Consider the following 20,647-nt stretch of genomic DNA (forward strand, 5'->3'; position numbering starts at 1 on the left):
AGGAGGAGTGGTCTAAAAGCTGCACAGAAATTAGAAGAGCTGTTTTGGTTCAAGTAAAGTCAGAAACCATATCACATGCAGTTGAAAAGCTAGTGATACAAGTATAAGTTAAATACAATATATGTATATTTTATGTATATGTATACAATATGTATATCTATTCAATATTAACTTATACTTTAACATATTTAACATGTATTAGTCAACCTGCCATCTGGGGGAAGGGGTGGGGGGAAAGAGGGGAAAAGTTGGAACAAAAGGATTTGCACACATCAATGCTGACAAATTACCTATGCATATATCTTGTAAATAAAAAGCTATAATAAAAATAGTAATTTTTGACTATTTTTGACTACTATATAAAAATAGTAATAATTGAGAAAGCAGAGGCAGCGAACTTGGGAAAAAAAGCAAACAAACACTTATTAATAACCTTTCTGTGTGTTAGGCAATGCAACTGCGATTACAGCAACAAGGAACTGTCTTTGTCTTCTTTCTGTAGGGCAGCCCTTATAAAAATTGAGTCAATTGAAGAGATCTTTTTTGGTTTGTTTGTTTTCAAAGGCTAAGGGAGACCTAGTTATGTATGTGATTACCAGGAAAGGAGCTTGTAGGTAATGGCCGACTGATGATGAGAAAAGGAATATTTGGGGAAGTTCCTGGAGGAGAGGAGAGAGGATGAGATCAAGGGCACAACTGGAAGGATTTGCCTTGGCAAGAAGGACCACCTCACTGTCATAGCAGTAACTGAGAGAATAATGGAGGGTTTAGTAGCAATGTCATCAATAGTGATGCTGTTTTTTCTACTCTTTTAAAAATTTACAGCTGTCCCTTTCCCCCCAACACACCGCTTAACATCTGAAGAAGTGTTTGATCTGGATGGGATACCAAGGGTTGATGTTTTAAAGAATCACTTGGTAAAAGAAGGTCGGGTTGATGAAGAAATTGCACTTAGAATTATTAATGAGGGCGCTGCCATCCTTCGGAGAGAGAAAACTATGATAGAAGTAGAAGCTCCAATTACAGGTAATGCTTCTGTTTTCATCCTTATTTCATTATAAGACATATAGTTGATTAATTGAATTTAGAGAGGTTTTCATTTTAAATAACATTTTATTTTACATTGACATTGAAATTAATTTTCTTTTCTTGAAAACTGACATATTTAAAGTAAAGTAGATGTTAGAGTTTCCTGTATTTTATGTCTTATCAAACTTTGGGAAGGGGCAGTCATAGGATATATTTGTTTATACAGTTTTCAAGGAATGCGATATAACTGGATCTGGAGTCAGAGGTCTTGGTTTCTAATCTTGTCTGCCATTTACTATTAGGCAGCCAGCATATATTAAGCATCTACTGTGTGCCAGACATTATACTAGAAATATAAGTATAAAGAATAAAATTTCCTATTTCCAATGAGTATACATTTTTATAGGGGAGACAGGAAATAATATATAAATATACACAGCATAAATAAAATAAATAATGGGAAAGGAATTCTAAATGAACCAATATTTATATAGCAATTTATAGTGGCAGGCAACTCTGCTAAACTCTTTACAGATGACACTCATTTAATCCTTGCAAGATCAGTGATATTATCCCCATTTTACACTTGAAAAAACTGAGGCAAGCAGAGGTTGAGTGATTTTCCCAGTATCACACACTGGGGCCTGAGGTCTGAGGCTGGATTTGAATTCAGTCTTTCTGACTATAGGCCCAGTACTCTGTCTGCTGTGCAATATGTACAAGGAAGTTAAACAAAAGAAAATTGGGGAGAAAGGGCTCTAGCAGTTAGGATACTTGAGCTATCTCTTTTAAGGACAGAAAGGGAGTCGGGTGATGTGTAAGTGAAGGAGGCGGGTAGCACCCAGACTGGAGGTGGAGTCTGTGAAGAAGGGACAAAAGAGGAAGAGGTATCGCATCCTGGGAGGGTAAAGGTGTAGAAGCCACATGGAGTTCTTTTTGTCCTAGAAGAAGTAGGAAGCCACTGGAGTGGTGGCATGAAGAGCACCAAAGTCAGATGGGCACAAGAGGAAAATCTCTTAGTAGAAAGGATGGGCTGGATGGGAGTGGGGACAGATTGAGGAGGGAAGGCCAGGAGAAAGCAGTTGCAGTGATCTAGTTGGGAGGGGATGAGATCGTGTGAATGGAGAGCAATCTGATTTGAGAGGTTCTCTGGAGCTGAGTGATAGCTGATTATGTGCTGGCCCAGGAGTGACTTGGCAGTAAGTCGCCAAGCTGATATCAGAACTGAAATCCATCGCTTTTGCTTTTCCTCCCACCACTAGAAGATAATTGTAATTTCACTGTTTTGTTTTTATCTCAAAAGTAAGTTTTCTTTTTTTTTCCTTAAGAGGAACTTCCCAGGAAATACATGATACATTGAGGTGGGCAGTTCTGTGACTCCTTACAAGCCTCATGGAATACATTTGTTTTCTGTTACTTGGTTTCCATAAGTTGATTCTGTAAACAGATGACAATGGCCATCTCTATAATTTCCATAGGCCTATCCTGAGTTCCTTGTGAGCCTTCTCTTATCTTGTTCAAGTTCCAGAATCTACTCTACTCTACAGGGAAAATTAATACTTGTTTTTTTCCTTCTTAATTTGTTGTCTGTGATTGTCATCTCGTTCCAGTATGCGGTGATATCCATGGCCAGTTTTTTGATCTCATGAAGCTGTTTGAAGTGGGAGGATCCCCTGCTAACACAAGATATCTCTTCCTTGGCGATTATGTGGATAGAGGTTATTTTAGCATAGAGGTATATAACCAGATGTAAATATTCATTTTTACCTAAGTTGTTGGCCCAGACTTGACACTTAACTCCTTGGAAAAAAATTTCTTCCAAAATATTTACAAATTGATTTTTTTGTTATCATTCCTCATCATGAACCTTAGATTTGTTAAAGCTACCAGTTTAATCTTAGAAGACATAAAAATTAGCTTCTCTGTTCATAACCTTGATTTCTGTTTTTCTGATGGAAATTGTGAGCATTCTGTTATCTTTGAGGAGCTAATGACATTTATCTTTCTGATTCTGGTTTCCTAAAATCCTGTGAACTAGTAATCAGGAAACAGAAGATTGTCCCTGTGGCTATTCAGTAGATTGATTCAAGTAAAATATATTTTATTTCCTTTATTTAAATAATAAGGCACATTTACATAGCATTTTAGTATTTAAAAACACTTTGTTCACAGTAATTCATGAAGTAAGTAGTATGTGGAATTGGAGACTCAGAAAAGTTAAATTATTTTTTACTGTCAGGACTAGAATTTGAACACAGATTTGATTTTCCACTATACTACATTGAAAATATAGCTCTCCTTGGACAATACATTTATTTTTTGGACTTTGACCATTCCCTGTGGCAGTTAAGGTTTCTTTCATGCAGCTGATCTTTTATTTTTAAAAGTGTAGCAAGCACAAATCCAGGAAGAAATTCCATAGATAGCAAGTTTTGACCTGCTAAAATAACTTTCAGAATTTTATTTGATAGATTTTCAATTCACATGTCACTAATGCTGCCTCACCCTAAAGATTGCTAGGTTTCACAAAATGTACCTGGCAGCAATGGAATTCATCCTTTTTTATCCAGGATTTTATCATTTCCTTTCCCTTTTAGCACTGACTGATTTTAGTGCTTCACAAAAATAGGAAATAGTTCATCTTAACAAAAACTTTAGGAGATACCTCTCCATCTTTATCTACCCCACACAAAAAGAAAGTGGTAGAATATATTTGCCAACTTCAAGAAGCTTGGTGAGGTAATTGGATATTTTTATGTAGGCTTGTGTATACTTTTCATTATAGGGTTTCAAAGTTGGCCCTTTTCTATATGCTGTTACAAAAGTTAGATAGCAAATAACTGAAACAAATATTCTGCACCACACAGAAGATTGTCCCTGTGGCTATTCAGTAGATTGGTTCAAGTAAAATATATTTTATTTCCTTTATTTAAATAATAAGGCACATTTACATAGCATTTTAGTATTTAAAAACACTTTGTTCACAGTAATTCATGAAGTAAGTAGTATGTGGAATTGGAGACTCAGAAAAGTTAAATTATTTTTTATTCTGTTATCTTTGAGGAGCTAATGCCATTTATCTTTCTGATTCTGGTTTCCTAAAATCCTGTGAACTAGTAATCAGGAAACAGAAGATTGTCCCTGTGGCTATTCAGTAGATTGATTCAAGTAAAATATATTTTATGGAATTATCTGCTCTTTTAAAGTTACTTATTTTTTTCTTATGTAAACAAAATGTGTGGGTATCTTTACACATTTAGACATAATTCAGGCTCTTAAAATGAGGTTTATTATTGTTTGTTTCCCTGCATGTGATTTTTATAAATTGCTTTTTTTCCTAAAATGAAGTAAACCCTTTGCCTTTTCTCATTTAATAAGTGAAGAAACATTGCTTTTTTTTCAGCCAGTTGTGTTTAATAAAATCTACTTGTTTAAATCGAATGGCATAATTCATGGTAAGCCATAGAAAAATATTTTTCCTATATACAGTCAAGTTTTTTATTCTTAAATAATCTTCCCCGACCCTCTCCCTCCCCCCAGTTAATTTAGTTAGATAATAAATGGCCACCTTTTTCAAAGCAATGTTCTGGGTAAGGAATATATACAAGACATGGTTCCTTCTATGTATTAGTTTATATTCATTCAGAAAGAGGAGACAGTGGGCATATTCATTTGAACATTGAACCAACCATAGTCATTTCTAGACCTGATAATCATTGGATAATGGATAAGAGTAAAACAATGGGGCATAGTAAAATTCTTTTGACATTAATTCTATAGTGAATATTACACAAAACTCCTAAATGAAAATATTTTATTTTACAGTGTGTCTTGTATTTATGGGTCCTGAAGATTCTCTATCCAAGCACATTATTTCTTTTGAGAGGCAATCATGAATGCAGACACCTTACCGAATATTTCACCTTTAAACAGGAATGTGAGTACTGGCAGGAGACTTGTATCTCATTTCTCCTCTCTAAATTATTTGGATAATAATAGTTATGCAGACTTTTTACTTTGCAGAATTGATGTGTTCAAAGGTGTTCAACTTGAAGATTCTAAAGGGTTCTAAAGGATTTAAGGGGGGTTGATTCAAGATTTCCATATTAAATTTAAAAGAAAATTTTATGTGCTTAGGAATAATTTGTTAAAACTGTTTTTGAGAAAAAAGAAAAAATGTAACCCAAAAGAATAAATTCAAACAAATTTGTGGTAGCATCCTTATATTCTTCCCTCATACTTCTATTGACTATCTCTGCAAGTGTGAACACATTGCTGATCTTGTAGAGTGTCCCCCTTTTATGTTGTTTTAAAATCCCCCTTTTATGTTGTTTTAAATCTATTGCAATTCCTGCCAGTCTGTAAAATTTTTCCTATTTCTTTTCACACTTCCAATAGTAATAGAAGCAGTGGTTATAAGTACCTCTCTAAGGAAGAACAGTTGTTTTTTCCTCAGGTCTGGACCTTTTTATCTGGATACTTACTGTTTCTTTTCTTCATAGTAGTGTAAGATCCCTGAGGTCAGGGGACCATTTATTCTTTGTATTTTCAGGCCCTATTACAGTTCCTGAATGGGAATTTTAAAAATTCCTAGAATTGGATTTTCAAAAATAATGAAATTATTTTGACTTCATTTATGACTTTAATAAACACCTTGATTGGTTTGAAAAAAAGGTAAAATGTTGAGCCATTTGCAGGTTTTGCCTTCTCTTGGCATTGTAATATAAAGATAATATCTGAATACAGTCTATAGCATTTTGCTAACATTTATTGGTTAATTTAGGGAAAGAAATTTGTTTTAATTTTATTTCTCACTTTGCATAGCCTGCCATTAAAATGATTAGTAGTAATTTAATTCTATTTTTTCTTATTTTTCCTCTGAAGGTAAAATTAAGTATTCAGAGAGAGTCTATGAAGCTTGCATGGAAGCTTTTGATAGCCTGCCTCTTGCTGCACTTTTAAACCAACAGTTTCTTTGTGTTCATGGTGGACTTTCACCAGAAATACACACACTGGATGATATTAGGAGAGTAAGTATAAATATTCCTTAGTTCTAAAGTGGACTTGGGGAGCGCAGGCTTTCTTAGTTATAATTTCTTGTTTTCTTTTTAAAAAAACAACAATAAAACAAACTTACTTTCATGATCTAGGTTTGTTATGGTAAAAATGTATCTGTTAATATCTTTAACAGTGTTCCAATAGTGGACACTATGTATAGCGTTCAGGGTGGGTAAAACTTGCCCAAGACCATCCTCTCCTCACCATTTGATGAGTTCTTTCTTTTTCTTTTCTTCTTTCTTTCTTTCTTTTTTCTTTCTTCCACAGTTAGATAGATTTAAAGAACCTCCTGCCTTTGGACCAATGTGTGACTTGCTATGGTCTGATCCTTCAGAAGACTTTGGAAATGAAAAATCACAGGAACACTTTAGTCACAATACAGTTCGAGGATGCTCTTATTTTTATAAGTAAGGGGAAAAACCCAGGAATACATCACATTTTAGACAATAAAATGCCATACTCTTCAAAAAGCAAAGTGTTGCTTTACTTACAATTCTTTTCTTTTCACAGCTATCCAGCAGTGTGTGAATTTTTGCAAAACAATAATTTGTTATCGATTATTAGAGCTCATGAAGCTCAAGATGCAGGGTAAGAATTGTGCTTCCCTTAACCAAATTAACACCTTAAATACAAAATCAAACTTAGTAACTATGATTGATGCTTTACGATGCATATTAAGCTATTTGTTTTGCAGCTATAGAATGTACAGAAAAAGTCAAACTACAGGGTTCCCTTCATTAATAACAATTTTTTCGGCACCTAATTACTTAGATGTCTACAATAATAAAGGTAAGATGTTATTGATAAAAAATTGTTAACAACATAGAATTTTAAATGGCTTAATTTTTTTTAATAGAGAAAAGGTATTTTTTGAAATTATAATCATCTATTATTAAAATTTCAAACTGAGCTACAGGTTATAAGGGGGGAGTAAGCAGGAGTGAAGAATGAAAAATGTGAATCCTATGTAAAATCAATTCCAGAACTAATCATCCCAAAGTACTTTGGACCCTGTGAATTAAGTACATTGAGCGCAAGCCATATCAGGATTTTCTGGAATTCCCTTTTGAATCATGTCTTACATTTTGGCTCATAGAATTTTATTGTTTCCATCAAGTTGCTACAGCTTGGATTTTTCTTTTCTGTCTGTTTAATAATTTACATCAGTTCATTATTTAGCTACCATTCATCTAGTTTAACGTTGTCTAATATAGGTCTTTTTTTCTTCTCCTGAACCTTATTTCCAGGATCCCCACTATAAAACTCTTTGGGATAGTGATGTTTTATCACTTTCATTTATTTATTTATTTTTGCTGAAGTGATTGGGGTTAAGTGACTTACCCAGGGTCACACAGCCAGGAAGTGTTAAGTGTTTGAGAACAGATTTGAACTCTAGTACTCTATCCACCTAGCTGCCCCTATTACATTTTTAATTCATTCTGATCTCTTAGTAGCAAACATTTTGCTTAACACTCTGTCCCCTTTCCCCTTTCCCCCTCTCTTTCTACTGTGTTTTTCTCCACTTTTACTTCCTCACTCTTTTGTCTGATTCCACTGTCATGGTTGGTTGCTCTCACTCTCGAATATTTGCCCATCTGTGATACTTAGGTTTTGTGGTAATGACAGAGTAGCTTAATATAGTTCTGTGTGTGCCGAGGACACTGAAAATGAGATCCAGTATGCTCACGTAGTTCACATTTTCAGAACAAGGACATTAAGAGGCCAGCTCCTATTCTCTCTCTCTCAATATGTCTGGAATTTAATAGATTGTGTCATTGAGTCTAGTGTCAGAGTGGAGTGGGTGTATCAGGTGGAAGATGGGGGGGGCGAGGGTTTATGGATGTTAGAAGTGACAGTGAGGTCAGTGCCAAATATAGTTGTTTTTTTCTATAAGTTCAGCCTATGTAGGCTTTCTTAAAAATTTGTCCAGTAAAAGAATGTGATAATATATGTGAGATCTTCCATAAAGCTCGATGTGAGGACCTTCTATAATAAATTTGATAAGACATATTTCCAGGAACTTTTTACCAGTTACTCCATTTTAAAGTTGCTACCAGAGATGCTAATATCTAGAAGGTAGTGCCATTGGTTGCTTGTAAAGATTGTGTATTGATGTTTTGTTTACAAATCCTTAAGCTATTTTATAATAATACATAAGGAATATAAGGCTCATTTAAAGGAAAAACAAATCCAGATTCTGATTCCATTCTCAAAACTGGGCAGAATGCTAGATTTATCCTGTGCCAATGATAGATGTCCGCAAATGTGATTCCCTCAGACAGTATTACAGGAGCTGGCATTTGGTGCTTAGCACAGAGATTTGCAGCTTTACTTGTTTTCACCTGTTAGATCTTAACCCTGGAATAGATTAAATGATTTTTTTCAGCCCTTGCAAAAGAAACCCAGATCATTGTTTGTCAAAATCACATTTCTATTTGTTTTTGTTACATGTAGGAATCATGTTGGTGTTTTATGTTCCTGTGTAGTTTGGATATATTTAAGAAATTTTGCTTCATCTTAACAAATTTTCCAATTTGTAAATGTTATATTTTTTAAAACTAAGGCTAAAAAGTATAGATTAGTTTAGAATTCTCAAGGCTAAATTTTCGGGTTTTTTCTTATGATAAAATGTGTAGCATTATTTATGACTGCATACCACATATCTTAAGCCTTTTGAACATTTCAATACTTCCATAAAAAGCTCTAAGGTGTTCAGTGAATAAAGCTCTGTAATCAATAATAATCATGCCATTTTACATTTCCATAATGCCTTACAGTTTCTAAAGCTCTTATTTGACTTATTTGGTCTTCACAAGAACCATGTGAGGTAGGCACATTACAGATACTCTTATTTTATAGAGGATGAACTAGGACAACAAGGGTGGGACACATAGGTTTGTTGACTTTCCTAAGTTTTCATTGCTTGGAAATGACAGAGTCTGGACTAGAAATCAGTTCTTCTGACCTTTGAGGCCAGGGCTCTGTCAAAAAATACATGAATAAAAGCCAGTGACAGATTTTCTAGTTAATCTTGTTTTAAAGATATTATTCTCATTGATGACTCAAAAATTCAAAATAGAAAATTAAGATTCAAATTAAGTAACTTTTTATTGAGACTTCTATGTGGAAGGCACTTTTGGTTGCTAAGGGTATTACCATGACAATACAGGGCATCATCTGTACCTTCATTTGGCTTATAGTCTAGTAGATGAAATGTGACTTTTTCAAATATCTAATTTAGAGTAGACAGTCAGTGTATAGGAAATAGGGTTCAGATAAAAGAAAAAAACACTTCTAGTTTGGGGAAGATTTCATGATGGAGTGGAGGCATTTGATCCGAGCCTTCAACAACAGGTAAGGGGAGATTAGTTAGATATTCAAGGTGCAAGAAATGGTATTGAACAAAACTCTGGAGATAGGAACACATAGAACATATTCAGCAAATTCTAAGTAGACTAGTCTGGTTGGAGTTCGGAGTGTATCCAGGAGAGTGGTGTGAGATAAGTCTGGAAAGGTATGTTGGGATTATGTTTCCAAGGGTTTAGATTTTTTTTTTCCACTTTTGTATTTTACTAGACTCCTCCCCTCCAAAAACAAAACACAATTTTTTTTCCAGTGATTTTATCCCTTATTTCCCCAAATTGAGTGAAATATGCACATTTAAAAATTGAATTATTAATTAATTGTGGATTTAAATTAAATGCAGCTTGGCCACTTTTTTAAAATTACCTGCTGTTAGTTACAACTCGAGAAGTCTTTATGAAACTTCTCTTCTACCCCACATAATCTAACTCCTTATTTTTATCATTGAATTATCTCAAGGAGAAAAAACAATTTTTTTTATTTTTTTGAGAAAAGAACATTCTTAAAAGAAACCAGGCATTTTGCTCTTAGACCTGAATGAGGATATGGTTGGCCATTTTCCCTTTTCTAAAAGAATGTCGTAGCCCAAAATCAGTGACCTTCCTTCCCTTACAGTCCAAAAAATGAATTTAATATTTTTCCATTTTTCTGTTACATTTTGTGCTGAAGTTAAACGTTCTTACATTGACATTTAAACTTATTTTGCAGCTGCTGTATTAAAATATGAAAATAATGTGATGAATATTCGACAGTTTAACTGCTCTCCACATCCTTACTGGTTACCCAATTTTATGGATGTCTTTACATGGTCACTACCATTTGTTGGAGAAAAAGGTATGATTTACATAGCAGTAATGAACAATTTTACTGCTGTTTCTACTTGAGTTTACTTTTGTATACTGATACTTGCCTAGAGGAGCATGAAGTATGGTTTCACCATGGGTGCAGTTCTTATGTCAGTGGGTGTGTGGAAAGGAGAGAGCCTCAAAGATATTTTCGTTAGCTGTTTACAGCCCCCATGTGAGGATGTCTGGGGGGCTGGGAGAAGACTTAAAAATAGCACCGTGTTGTCTACAGCTGTTGGGTTTTCTTTCTTTTTTGTTTAGCTTAAATCTTATATGAAGGAGTGGTGGGATGGCTTTGCTCTGGAAGGGACTCTTCTGTATAAGTCTCATTTTCTGGGATGCAAGACGGAAGATTTTTAAATATTAGTCATTTCAGCAGTTCTGTATATATAATCTCAGCTTCTACCCTTCTTCACTTCTCATACATTAAAATTAATAATACAGAATTTAAAATACTAATTTTCTCACAATTTATGTATACTTTCTACAAAGAATGGAATTTTGAAAGGACACAAATGCTATTGTAAAACTTTTGTATGGTGTCCTTTAGAATATTTAGGATTCGTTTATTTTTTATCCTTTTTTGTCACTACTAGAATAGGAATATATAGGAAGTATTTCATTTTCCTTGAATGTAGAATATAATAATATAAGGGAAATGGGGCGGTAGTAAAACATTGTGTTCCAGTTTCTCCTCTATTTTTTTCCTCACCTCTTCCATGTTACGCAATGTTCTTTCTGTACAGGATGTACTGCTTCTGCCAAGGCTGCTTTTGGTACTGAAAGACATAGCCAGTATGCAAAACTGAATGTTTAACAGGTTGTCTGCAGACGGCATGCCAGTCTTTGATAGTTATAAGTTCAATATTAATATAACATAGAGATAGAATTACTATAGTATTTCAGGAGCCAACCAGTTAAGGGCTTAAGATGCAAGGATTCTATTACATGTAAAATCATCTTTCTTTGGACCAGCTGAATAGCTCTGTCATAGAATCATAGAGGCAAAGGACATCACAAAGAGGCTTTAATTTATTTCCATAGCTCTGGATTGTAGTACAGCTAAACCATATTATTTTTTAAAAAATTGAAACTGTATTTTTGACAACAGTTTTGCCAAATTCTTCACTAAGTTCACATCCTATCTCCCCCCACCCCAAAAAAAAAAAAAAAACTGTTAAGCAAAACTTCTTAATGGAATGATTGAGCCTACCTATGTTTGTGTTATATTTTGATGTTTATATATAGAGGGAAGAAAATCCTGCTAATTCCCTTTATACTTTTGTCTAATACATCCTCCTGATTTAATTTAAATTCTTCTTGCTTGAAAGATAAGATAGGAAGTAGCAATAGCATCAGTTTTTTTATTTTTATTTTTTTATTTCTTTAATGATTTCTAACAATAGTTTTATTATAATTTTTTCTATACAAAACACATGCATGTGTAATTTTTCAACATTGACCCTTGCAAAAACTTCTGTCCCACTTTTCCCCTCCTTCTCTCCACCTCCTCCCCTAGATGGCAGGTAGTCCCATACATGCTAAATATGTTAAAGTATATGTTAAATACAATATATGTATACATATTTATGTAGTTGTCTCGTTGCCCAGGAAAGATTGAATTTAGAAAGAAGGTAAAAATAACTTGAGAAGAAAAAAACAAATGCAAGCAAACATTAACAGAAAGAGTGGAAATGTTTTCTTGTAGTCCATACTCATTTCCCAGAGTTCTTTCCCTGGGTGTCACTGGTTCTGTTCATTACAGATCAATTGGAACTGATTTGGATCCTCTTGTCGAAGAGAGCCACGTCCATCAGAATTGATCATCATGTAGTATTTTCTGCATTATTCTGTGAATGGTTCTTTAGACTACACTACACTACAAAAGGAATATTTGATCCAGAAAAGGTTAAAATCTTGTGCCAGCTCCTTATCTGATTCTTGAAAGAGTTTAAATGTTTAGCTTGGCTAGCTTAATTGATTTCTGGGCTCTTTTGTCCTCCCCATTATAGTAATAGTTTTACATGATGGTTGGCTACTAAGTGGATATGGAGTATATAGAGTATTAATTTAGAATAAGGAAGACTTAAGTTCAAATACTACCTGAGACACTAGCTCTGATCCTGGTGAAGTCACTTAAATTCTTTGTGCCTTAGTTTCTTCTTCTATAAAATTGTTATTGCTGTTCAGTTGTGACTCCATTTGGAGTTTTATTGGCAGAGATACTGGAATGGTTTTCCTTTCCTTTAACTCATTTGACAGATGAGGAAACTGAGGCAAGCAAGGTTAAGTGATTTGCCTAGGTCACACAGTAAGTTTTTATAAAATAGGAATAATAAATAATAGTTACCCAACAGAGTTGCTATGAGGATCAAAGGAGATAATATATGTAAAGGGCTTGGAAATTATTAAAATTGTAAATAAATATTAGCTATTATTATAATTCAACTAAATATTTCTAAGAAATGTTACTTAGATTTGAGTTGTTAGGTGCTTTTGTGTTAAGTGTTTCTGGTAAACATATATATTAATTTTTTATAGTACACATTTCTTTTTGAATTACGTTGAGAGAGAAAAATTAGAACAAAAAGAAAAGAAAACCACAGGAGAAAAGAGAAAAAAACTCAGAAAAAAGAAGTATACATACCATATGTTGATTTATATTCAATCTCTTTCTGGATGCAGAAGACGTTTTCTACCCAAAGTTTACAGGATTGCCTTGGAGGTGCTTTTGTTTCTAAATAGCATTGTGCTAATTGCATTAAGCCCCCAAACAGTTCAGAATCTCTTGGTAGAAATCTGTAATTTTACAAAAGAAATTGGCCTATTTATCTACACAGGGAAGACTAAGTAGACAATAGATACCTATTGTGGATAGACCAACAACTGTAAGAATAGTCAAAACTGAATAAATGATATCACTTTTGCCAAGGTTAGTGTCCATGGGTGTAGGACATTGCATGTAATGTCAGGTTTTTTTCTACATGATGATTATTTTTTTTTCCCCCTTTTTAAAGTCTTTGTTATAAGGGATGGTTCCCTGAGATGATCATGGGGAGGGATATAGGAAGAAATTTAGGTAATTTAAAATTTCAATAAAAAGCTATTTTTAAAAGGTTTTTTTTTTTTTTTTTTTGCCCAGATTTCAAAATGGACCTTTTGTGGTACCTGTCCATCAGTATGTATACTGGAATAGGCAATACAAGTACATAGTGAGGTACACAAGAAGAGAGCAGGCTACATTGCTTTCAGGAATTATCAGAGCTTTTTTTACTGACCCTAGCTTCTCATGTAAATAAAGACCCATCTTTTTCATATTTTCATATTTCTACTGGTGTCTCTATATGGCAATGAAATATGGAATACATTGCTCATGATGGATGTAATCAAGAAGAGAAGATGGCAGAGACAGACAAGAGTAGCCTCACAGTATCAGAAATGGAAGGTCCCCAGCACACTGAGGGGAGGAGGATGTGTCAGGAGTGGCACAGAATGGGCAGAAATGAAATGAATGGGTTGCAATCTCTATTGTTAGAGAAAAATCCCAAATTGTTGCCATCAGAGATTCATTTAAGTTAAAAAAAAAAAAAAAAAGCCATGCATGGAGACAGTAGCTTTAATTTGTCTATAATTTCTTTAGTCATTAGCTTGTTTAAAAGAGGTCAATTTAGAGCTCTTTTCATTTTTATCTAATTTGTTGCTATTTTTTTTTTACCTTTGTTTTTACTACTTCATGATCTGACTGTACATAGACTGCTGTTTCTGAAATGATTCCCGATATGGTATTTCCTGTTTATGAAGTTATCCTCAGTTTCTTTCTTTCTTTTTTTTTGGTTATATGATTAGGCTTATTACATTTTTTAAAAAAAAGTATTCATGATATACATACATAAGATTTCTGAAAATTCTGTACATTTTTAGATTCCTTCTTTTTTTTTAGTCCACTATCATGTTTTCCATTGTATTTTTGCCAGATTTTTTTCTGCCCATTTAAAAGCTTTTAAACTGTACTGAAATTTTTGGGACACTCTATATATTGTCTTGCTGGAAACATCTCATCAGGATCTCTGTAGGAGTTCTCTTAATTACTTTATTCTCTGTAATAAAGCTTTGTAATAAATATTAGCATATAAGTTGTACTTATTTTTATGGCAGAATTTTTTTTAAGATGCTTATCATGAATACTATAAAGTTTGATGATCAAGTAACTTATAAAATTGTTTATTGTTGCCTTTGTGCAAACAACATAACCAACTTGGATAGTTCCTTTATTCACTTCTTCAAAGGAAACTTTTTGAATCATCTCTTAATTTAATTGAAACTTCTCTGAATTGTAGTTGCATTTCTGCACATAATAAGTACTTAATAAATGCTTTTTTATTCATTGTTAAGGAAGAATGGCAATATAAACATATTTCATCTCCTTCAGTAGTAGATCTTTGGACAAGAGCTTGGATTAAGAGTCCCAACAAATACTTTAATATTTATAGATAATCTAACCCTAACCAACCCTCCCTACTCTAACCCTAACCCTAAAATGCCTGCTCACTTCTCAGTCATCACAAGTGGAATGGGAATGAAAACAACACAGAGACATTAATTGTAGCAGATCTGACACAGCATTTATATTAAGATTTCCCTAATGAGTGATGGAGCCAATACTTAACACATAGGGACCTGATTGCCTGCTAGATGAAGAAGTGAAAGTGGCACTTAAGATTAACTTGAAAAGTTTGGACTGGGGCCTTTCCAAATATGCAAATATCCATTATATTAGGGCTCTTTTTTTTTTTTTTTTTTGGTTTGTTTTTTCTTTGATATTTTTGCAGAAGACAGTAATTTTCCTTTTCTTTGATGGGTGATAATAGGAGATAGAGTCCTAGAATTGGAATTAGAGAGACTTGAGCTTAAATCTAGTTTTACACACTTTCATCATTTAATCTGTCTGCTTTGGTCTCCTCAACTAACAAGAGGCTTCTATGTCCCAGGGTTATTATGAGGACTGAATGAAATACTATTTGTAAAGCACTTAGCACAGTTCTTAGAACATAGTAGGCACTTAATGCTTGTTTTAAAACCACATTTTATTTGGTATATTTGACATTCTTTTGAGATAGTACAGGGGATCTATGCTTAGTGGCTACAGATTATTCCACCATCTTGCCAGAAGTCATATAGACCAGGGGTATTAAAGTCCTGGGACTTGAACCAGATTAAGATGTAATTAGGAAATGTTTAGCAAAATATAGTGCAATGTTGATAATGTTGACTTGTGTTTTTCTAATTCAGTAGGGATCTATATCTATTTGGGTTTGATATCATCATCTAGACAATTTTATATTGTAGATAATATTTTTTAAAATAATATTTTATTTCTCCCCTCTCAGTTATGTGTAAAGGGTATTTTTAAAAAAGGATTAAAAAAAATTTTTGAGTTTCAAATTTTCTCTCTTCTTCCCTCACTTCCCCCTTCCCTGAGACTGAAAGCACGCACGCGTACGCATGTGTGTATGTGTGTATGTGTTTTTGTGTGTGTGTGTACATGTACAGTCATGTGAAACATTGCCATATTGGTCATGTTGTGAATGGAGGCATAAACCCAATGGGGAAAAATTGCAGAACTTGAAGAATAGTTTGCTTTGGGTGGCAATCAGTTCTTTCTATGGAGCTAGATAGCATTCTTCATGAGTTTTTTAGAGTTGTCTTGGATCATTGTATTGCCAAGAATACTAAGTTATTCTCAATTGATCATTGCACAGTATTGCTGTTACTGTGTACAGTATTCTCTGGTTTTGCTCACTCTATTTGCCTCAATTCATCTCAATCTTTCTAAGTTTTTCTGAAATCATTCTGCTCATCATTTTTCAATATAGTAGTTTTTTATTATAATCATACCACTGCTTATTCAGCCATTCCCCAGTTGATGGGCATCCCCTTAGTTTTCAATGTTTTCTTCCACAAAGGATCTGTTTTCTGTAAAAAGCACTGTTATAAATATTTTTGTACAAATGGGTCCTTTTTGTTTAATCTCTTTGGGAAATAGATCTAAGAGTGGTATTGCTGGATCACAGTTTTATAGGCCTCTGGGTGAAGTTCCAAATCAATAGACCATATCTTTCTCTTCATAGTTTGTTGGAGAGATATGCAAAATACAATATTTCACTGTGATTATTGCTTGTGAATTACACAATTATACTTGCTGATAATATTAATAACTTTTTGCTTTTTAACATTTTAAAAATATAGTACAAGTATTGCTATTCTCATTTTATAGAAGAGATTATTGAGACTCCAAAAGATGAAAGAATTTGCCTATGAATATACAATTAAGAATTTTAAAATCCATGATTTGATTCCAGATATTCAGGTTTCTGAGTTTGGTACTTAAATTTTTTTTTTTTTTTTTTACATAACTTAAATGATTCCTCCCACCTCTACAGTAAAACTCTCCTTTGAAACAAAAAAGTACAACCCAACTTAAAACACAACACATTGACTATGTCTGAAAATATGTGCCACATTTTGCACCTCTTCTACCACCTGCTTCTCTTGTTGAAAGATTGTTTTATCCTTCATTGTTATGAAAATCACATTTTATGTCCTGAAGCCCATTGAATTGTCTGTAATTTTCCCAATGGATATGTTAGAATTACACATGATTTCTTGATAGATGTAATCATACAGATAACTTTATTTACTAATCCTTTAATTACCCAAATAAACTGAAGAATAAAACAAGTAAAAATATGTTTGCCAAAAATATTTTCCATTGTTGTGAAAGTGTCCTAGGTGGAAAAAGTTTCCATCTTCCTTCCAAAATGAATAGTAAGATATGTCTCTGCTTCTTTTTAGATTCGAGAATTGCATTGAGAAGTAGTCAATGCAAAGAAATTGACCTAGAAAGTTGCACAAGAAACATTAAGTGGATGAATAATGTAAACAGTTTACAAATTATGACATTTATTTCATTGGGCAGCACATTGATTTTAGGTATCTTAGATAATCACTGCAAATGGCCCTATTAGAATTGGAGGAATAAGGCAAGCAGCATTATATTTGGGGAGAGTGCATGATTTCAATGATTCAAAGTTTTTTCCTTGTCACATAAGCCTGTTTTATGAAACACCAGTATTCTGCTGGTGATGACATATGGCTGGAAATCTTAGGATACTGATTTCATAAGAATGAGGTTGTAGGTGGCTCAGAGAGTAATGGAAAGGCATCTTGTGGGTTGCATCATATTGTCCCTGATGTCCTGTGCCCTAGAAGTAGCATAAAAGACATAAAGGAGATGTATGACGAGTAAAAGACGATAGCTATTTATTTAATGAGAATGAGGGGTGACAATGTCAGTTTTCCACTGCTGTCCACGAAAAGAAAAAAAAACTTAATTCCTTGCTCTATTATTTGGCATTGTAGTATAGAGCATAGAGCATCATGTCTGCTGATAGAATACCTCGTTCAAGTCCAGACTGCCACCTTCTTTCTGTGACTTTGTTGAGTCACTTAACTTTTCCCAGACCTCATATAAAGTGAGAGAATTAGACGATTTTTTCTAAAGCTGTGATCCTGAAGCCCAGAGTACATCGAGTATGGGATAGAAATTTAACGTAGAGGGCTTAGCCTTGGGAAGGAAAAGGAACTATTCTTTGTCAAGAGTATAGAACAATAAAAAATAAAACAATGAGGCAGTTAGATGGCACAGTGAATAGAGCACTGGCTTTGAAGTCGGGAAGACCTGAGTTCAAATCCACCCTCAGATGCTTAATATTTTCTAATTGTGTATATGTGTGTGTGTATGCACATGTGCACACACGGATAAGAGACAGACAGGGCAACCCCAATCGCCTCAGCAAAAAAAGAAAGAAAAGAAAAAATGGAACAATCTAGAGAAGTTTTAAGATGTAAATAAAGACTATTACTAATTTACAAAGTTTCTCTCTTTTTCTTAATATAGTAGGAGAGAAGGTCCTCTAATGAGAGTGAAGTGGAAAGATCTACCCACTGGTAGATCAGCCACAGTGGGAAATATAATAGTCATGTAGGCTACTGAGTAATAGTGAAGGCTCAGTTGAGATTTGTTAACATAAATTTGTAGTGGATCTTCCTAGTCCTAATTTCAGATTTTCTCCAGCAGCAAGCAAATGGGAACAGAGTAAATGACTGATGAAAGTAATTGAGAGTTGGAGTTTGGCAAGGCATGGGGGTGTTAGGACAAAGGTAGAAAACAGTGAATTACTGAACTGGTTATAAGCCTAGAGGAAAGAGATGGTTTGGAAAGATAGGGAAGGGAAGATTGGAGGAGTGAAATGATGAGGTTTTCAATAAAGAAGCATAATAGGTCAAGCAGAGAACAAATTGGAAGGATAGGTTATCAGGAATTTCAAAGTTCTAGGTTATAGTAGAGTAGTTTTGGGTGATGGTGAAGACACAGGTATCCTCATTCCTGTTTGTGGCTGAGGTAGAGTAAAGATAGTTTTAGAATGGGGAGTACTAAGGAAGTTGATAAACTTGCATTTGAAAGGAAATCCATGTGTTTATTGAAGTTCCACGTATGAAGGCAGGTTAAGAAAGGATTAAGTATGATCTAGAGCAAGGTCCTCAAACTATGGCTGAGATGTGGCAGCTGAGGATGATTATCCCCCTCACCCAGGGCTATGAAATTTCTTTATTTAAAGGCCCACAAAACAAAGGTTTTGTTTTTACTATAGTCCGGCCTTCCAGCAGTCTGAGGGATAGTGAACTGGCCTCCTATTTTAAAAGTTTGAGGACCCCTGATCTAGAGAGTGATAACAATTTTCAAATGAAAAAATTGAGACTATTTCTAGTCATGTGAGACTATGCTCTAAATTGGTCTTGATCAGAGAAATGCAAATTAAGACAACTCTGAAGTACCACACCTCATACCTCTCTGATTGACTAAAATGACAGAAAAAATGTAATGACAAATGTTGGAGGGGAAGTGGGAAAACTGGGACACTAATATAGTGTTGGTGGATTTGTGAATGGATCCAGCCATTCTGGAGAGTATTGTGGAACTATACTCAAAGAGCTATCAAACTGAATACTCTGCCCAGCAGTGTTTCTACTGGGCTTATATCCTAAAGAGAGCTTAAAGGAAGGAAAGGGACCCACATGTGCAAAAATGTTTGTGGCAGCCCTCTTTGTAGTGGCAAGAAACTGGAAAATGAGTGGATACCCATCAGAATGGGAAAATACCATAACTTCGGTATATAAATGTTATGGAATATTGTTCTGTAAGAAATGATCAGCAGAATGACTTCAGAAAGGCCTGGAGAATCCTACATGAACTGATGCTAAGTGAAATGAGAAGAACCAGGAGATCATTGTACACAATAACAAGATTATACGGTGATCAGTTCTGATGAACGTGGCTCTTTTCAACAGTTAGGTGATTCAGTCCCGTTCCAATGGTCTTGTGATGGAGAATGCCATCTGCACCTAGAGAGAGGACTGTGGGGACTGAGTGTGTTTCACAACATAGTGTCTTCACCTTTTTTTGTTTTGTTTCTCATTCTTTTTGATCTGATTTTTCTTGTGCTTTATGATTGTGCAAATATGTATAGAAGAATTTTACATGTTTAACATACTGCTGTCCAGGGGAAAGGTGGGGAAAAGGGAGGAAGAAAAAATTTGGAACTCAAAGGTGCACGTTTGCAAGGATAAATGTTGAAAACTATCTTTGCATATTATATTTTGAAAATAAATAATAAGGTATTTTCAAAAAATGATCTGGTAGATAAAATCTAGGATCTGAATAGGGTAATAAAGATAGAGGAAACTTCTAAAGGAGAAAAGTTTGTGAAGTGATAATATCTAAAGGTTGTTTGAAGTGATATTGAGGAATAATTTTGCCTATTTCTTCTTGCTAGTATGTTTGGGATATGAGAGAAGAGTATCAATATTCTGGTAAAAATGTGGTCAGAATTGCAGTGTTTTGCTGGGAGATCCAGGATATTGTAAGTGTAAGAAAATGGAAGGAAAATGAATTTCATAGGATCATATAGACTTAAAGATAATGGGTAGAGGCCATAAAGGTCAAGTCCAATCACACTTTTGCAGATTAAAAAAAAGCATCTGAAGCATGGAAAGAGTTTAAATGAGTTTAAAGTGAGAAGTGTATTTGATGGGGAAGCATCATTTCCTTTTGGGGATCCTCAATCTCTAGGGGCCTGAAAGGAGGTGGTATTGGGCTATTTGAGTAGATAAATATTGTAATTAGTTCTCTAGGGCCTCACCAAAAACACTCTTTCTTATTTCTAGTGTTATTGTGAGGGTTGTCCCCGTTCCCCCCCCTCTCCCGCCCCATTGCTGTAGGATCTGTTATAAGT

At 34.3% G+C, this 20,647-nt stretch overlaps 1 protein-coding gene across 7 annotated transcripts in view; it reads left to right on the plus strand.

Annotated features, from left to right (window-relative positions):
- PPP3CB (protein phosphatase 3 catalytic subunit beta) overlaps window positions 1-20,647 on the plus strand; it is a 50,222-nt gene that overhangs the window by 9,427 nt on the left and 20,148 nt on the right. For all 7 annotated transcript variants that reach the window (XM_051982147.1, XM_051982148.1, XM_051982144.1 and 4 more), the window contains 8 exons: window positions 826-1,026; window positions 2,640-2,764; window positions 4,855-4,966; window positions 5,914-6,059; window positions 6,355-6,494; window positions 6,598-6,675; window positions 6,782-6,876; window positions 10,159-10,284. In XM_051982147.1, the coding sequence (XP_051838107.1) occupies window positions 826-1,026; window positions 2,640-2,764; window positions 4,855-4,966; window positions 5,914-6,059; window positions 6,355-6,494; window positions 6,598-6,675; window positions 6,782-6,876; window positions 10,159-10,284 (1,023 nt within the window). The remainder of the gene's footprint in view (window positions 1-825; window positions 1,027-2,639; window positions 2,765-4,854; window positions 4,967-5,913; window positions 6,060-6,354; window positions 6,495-6,597; window positions 6,676-6,781; window positions 6,877-10,158; window positions 10,285-20,647) is intronic.

This window comes from Antechinus flavipes, chromosome 2, assembly GCF_016432865.1.
Source record: "Antechinus flavipes isolate AdamAnt ecotype Samford, QLD, Australia chromosome 2, AdamAnt_v2, whole genome shotgun sequence".
In the NCBI taxonomy this organism is placed as follows: Eukaryota; Metazoa; Chordata; class Mammalia; order Dasyuromorphia; family Dasyuridae; genus Antechinus; species Antechinus flavipes.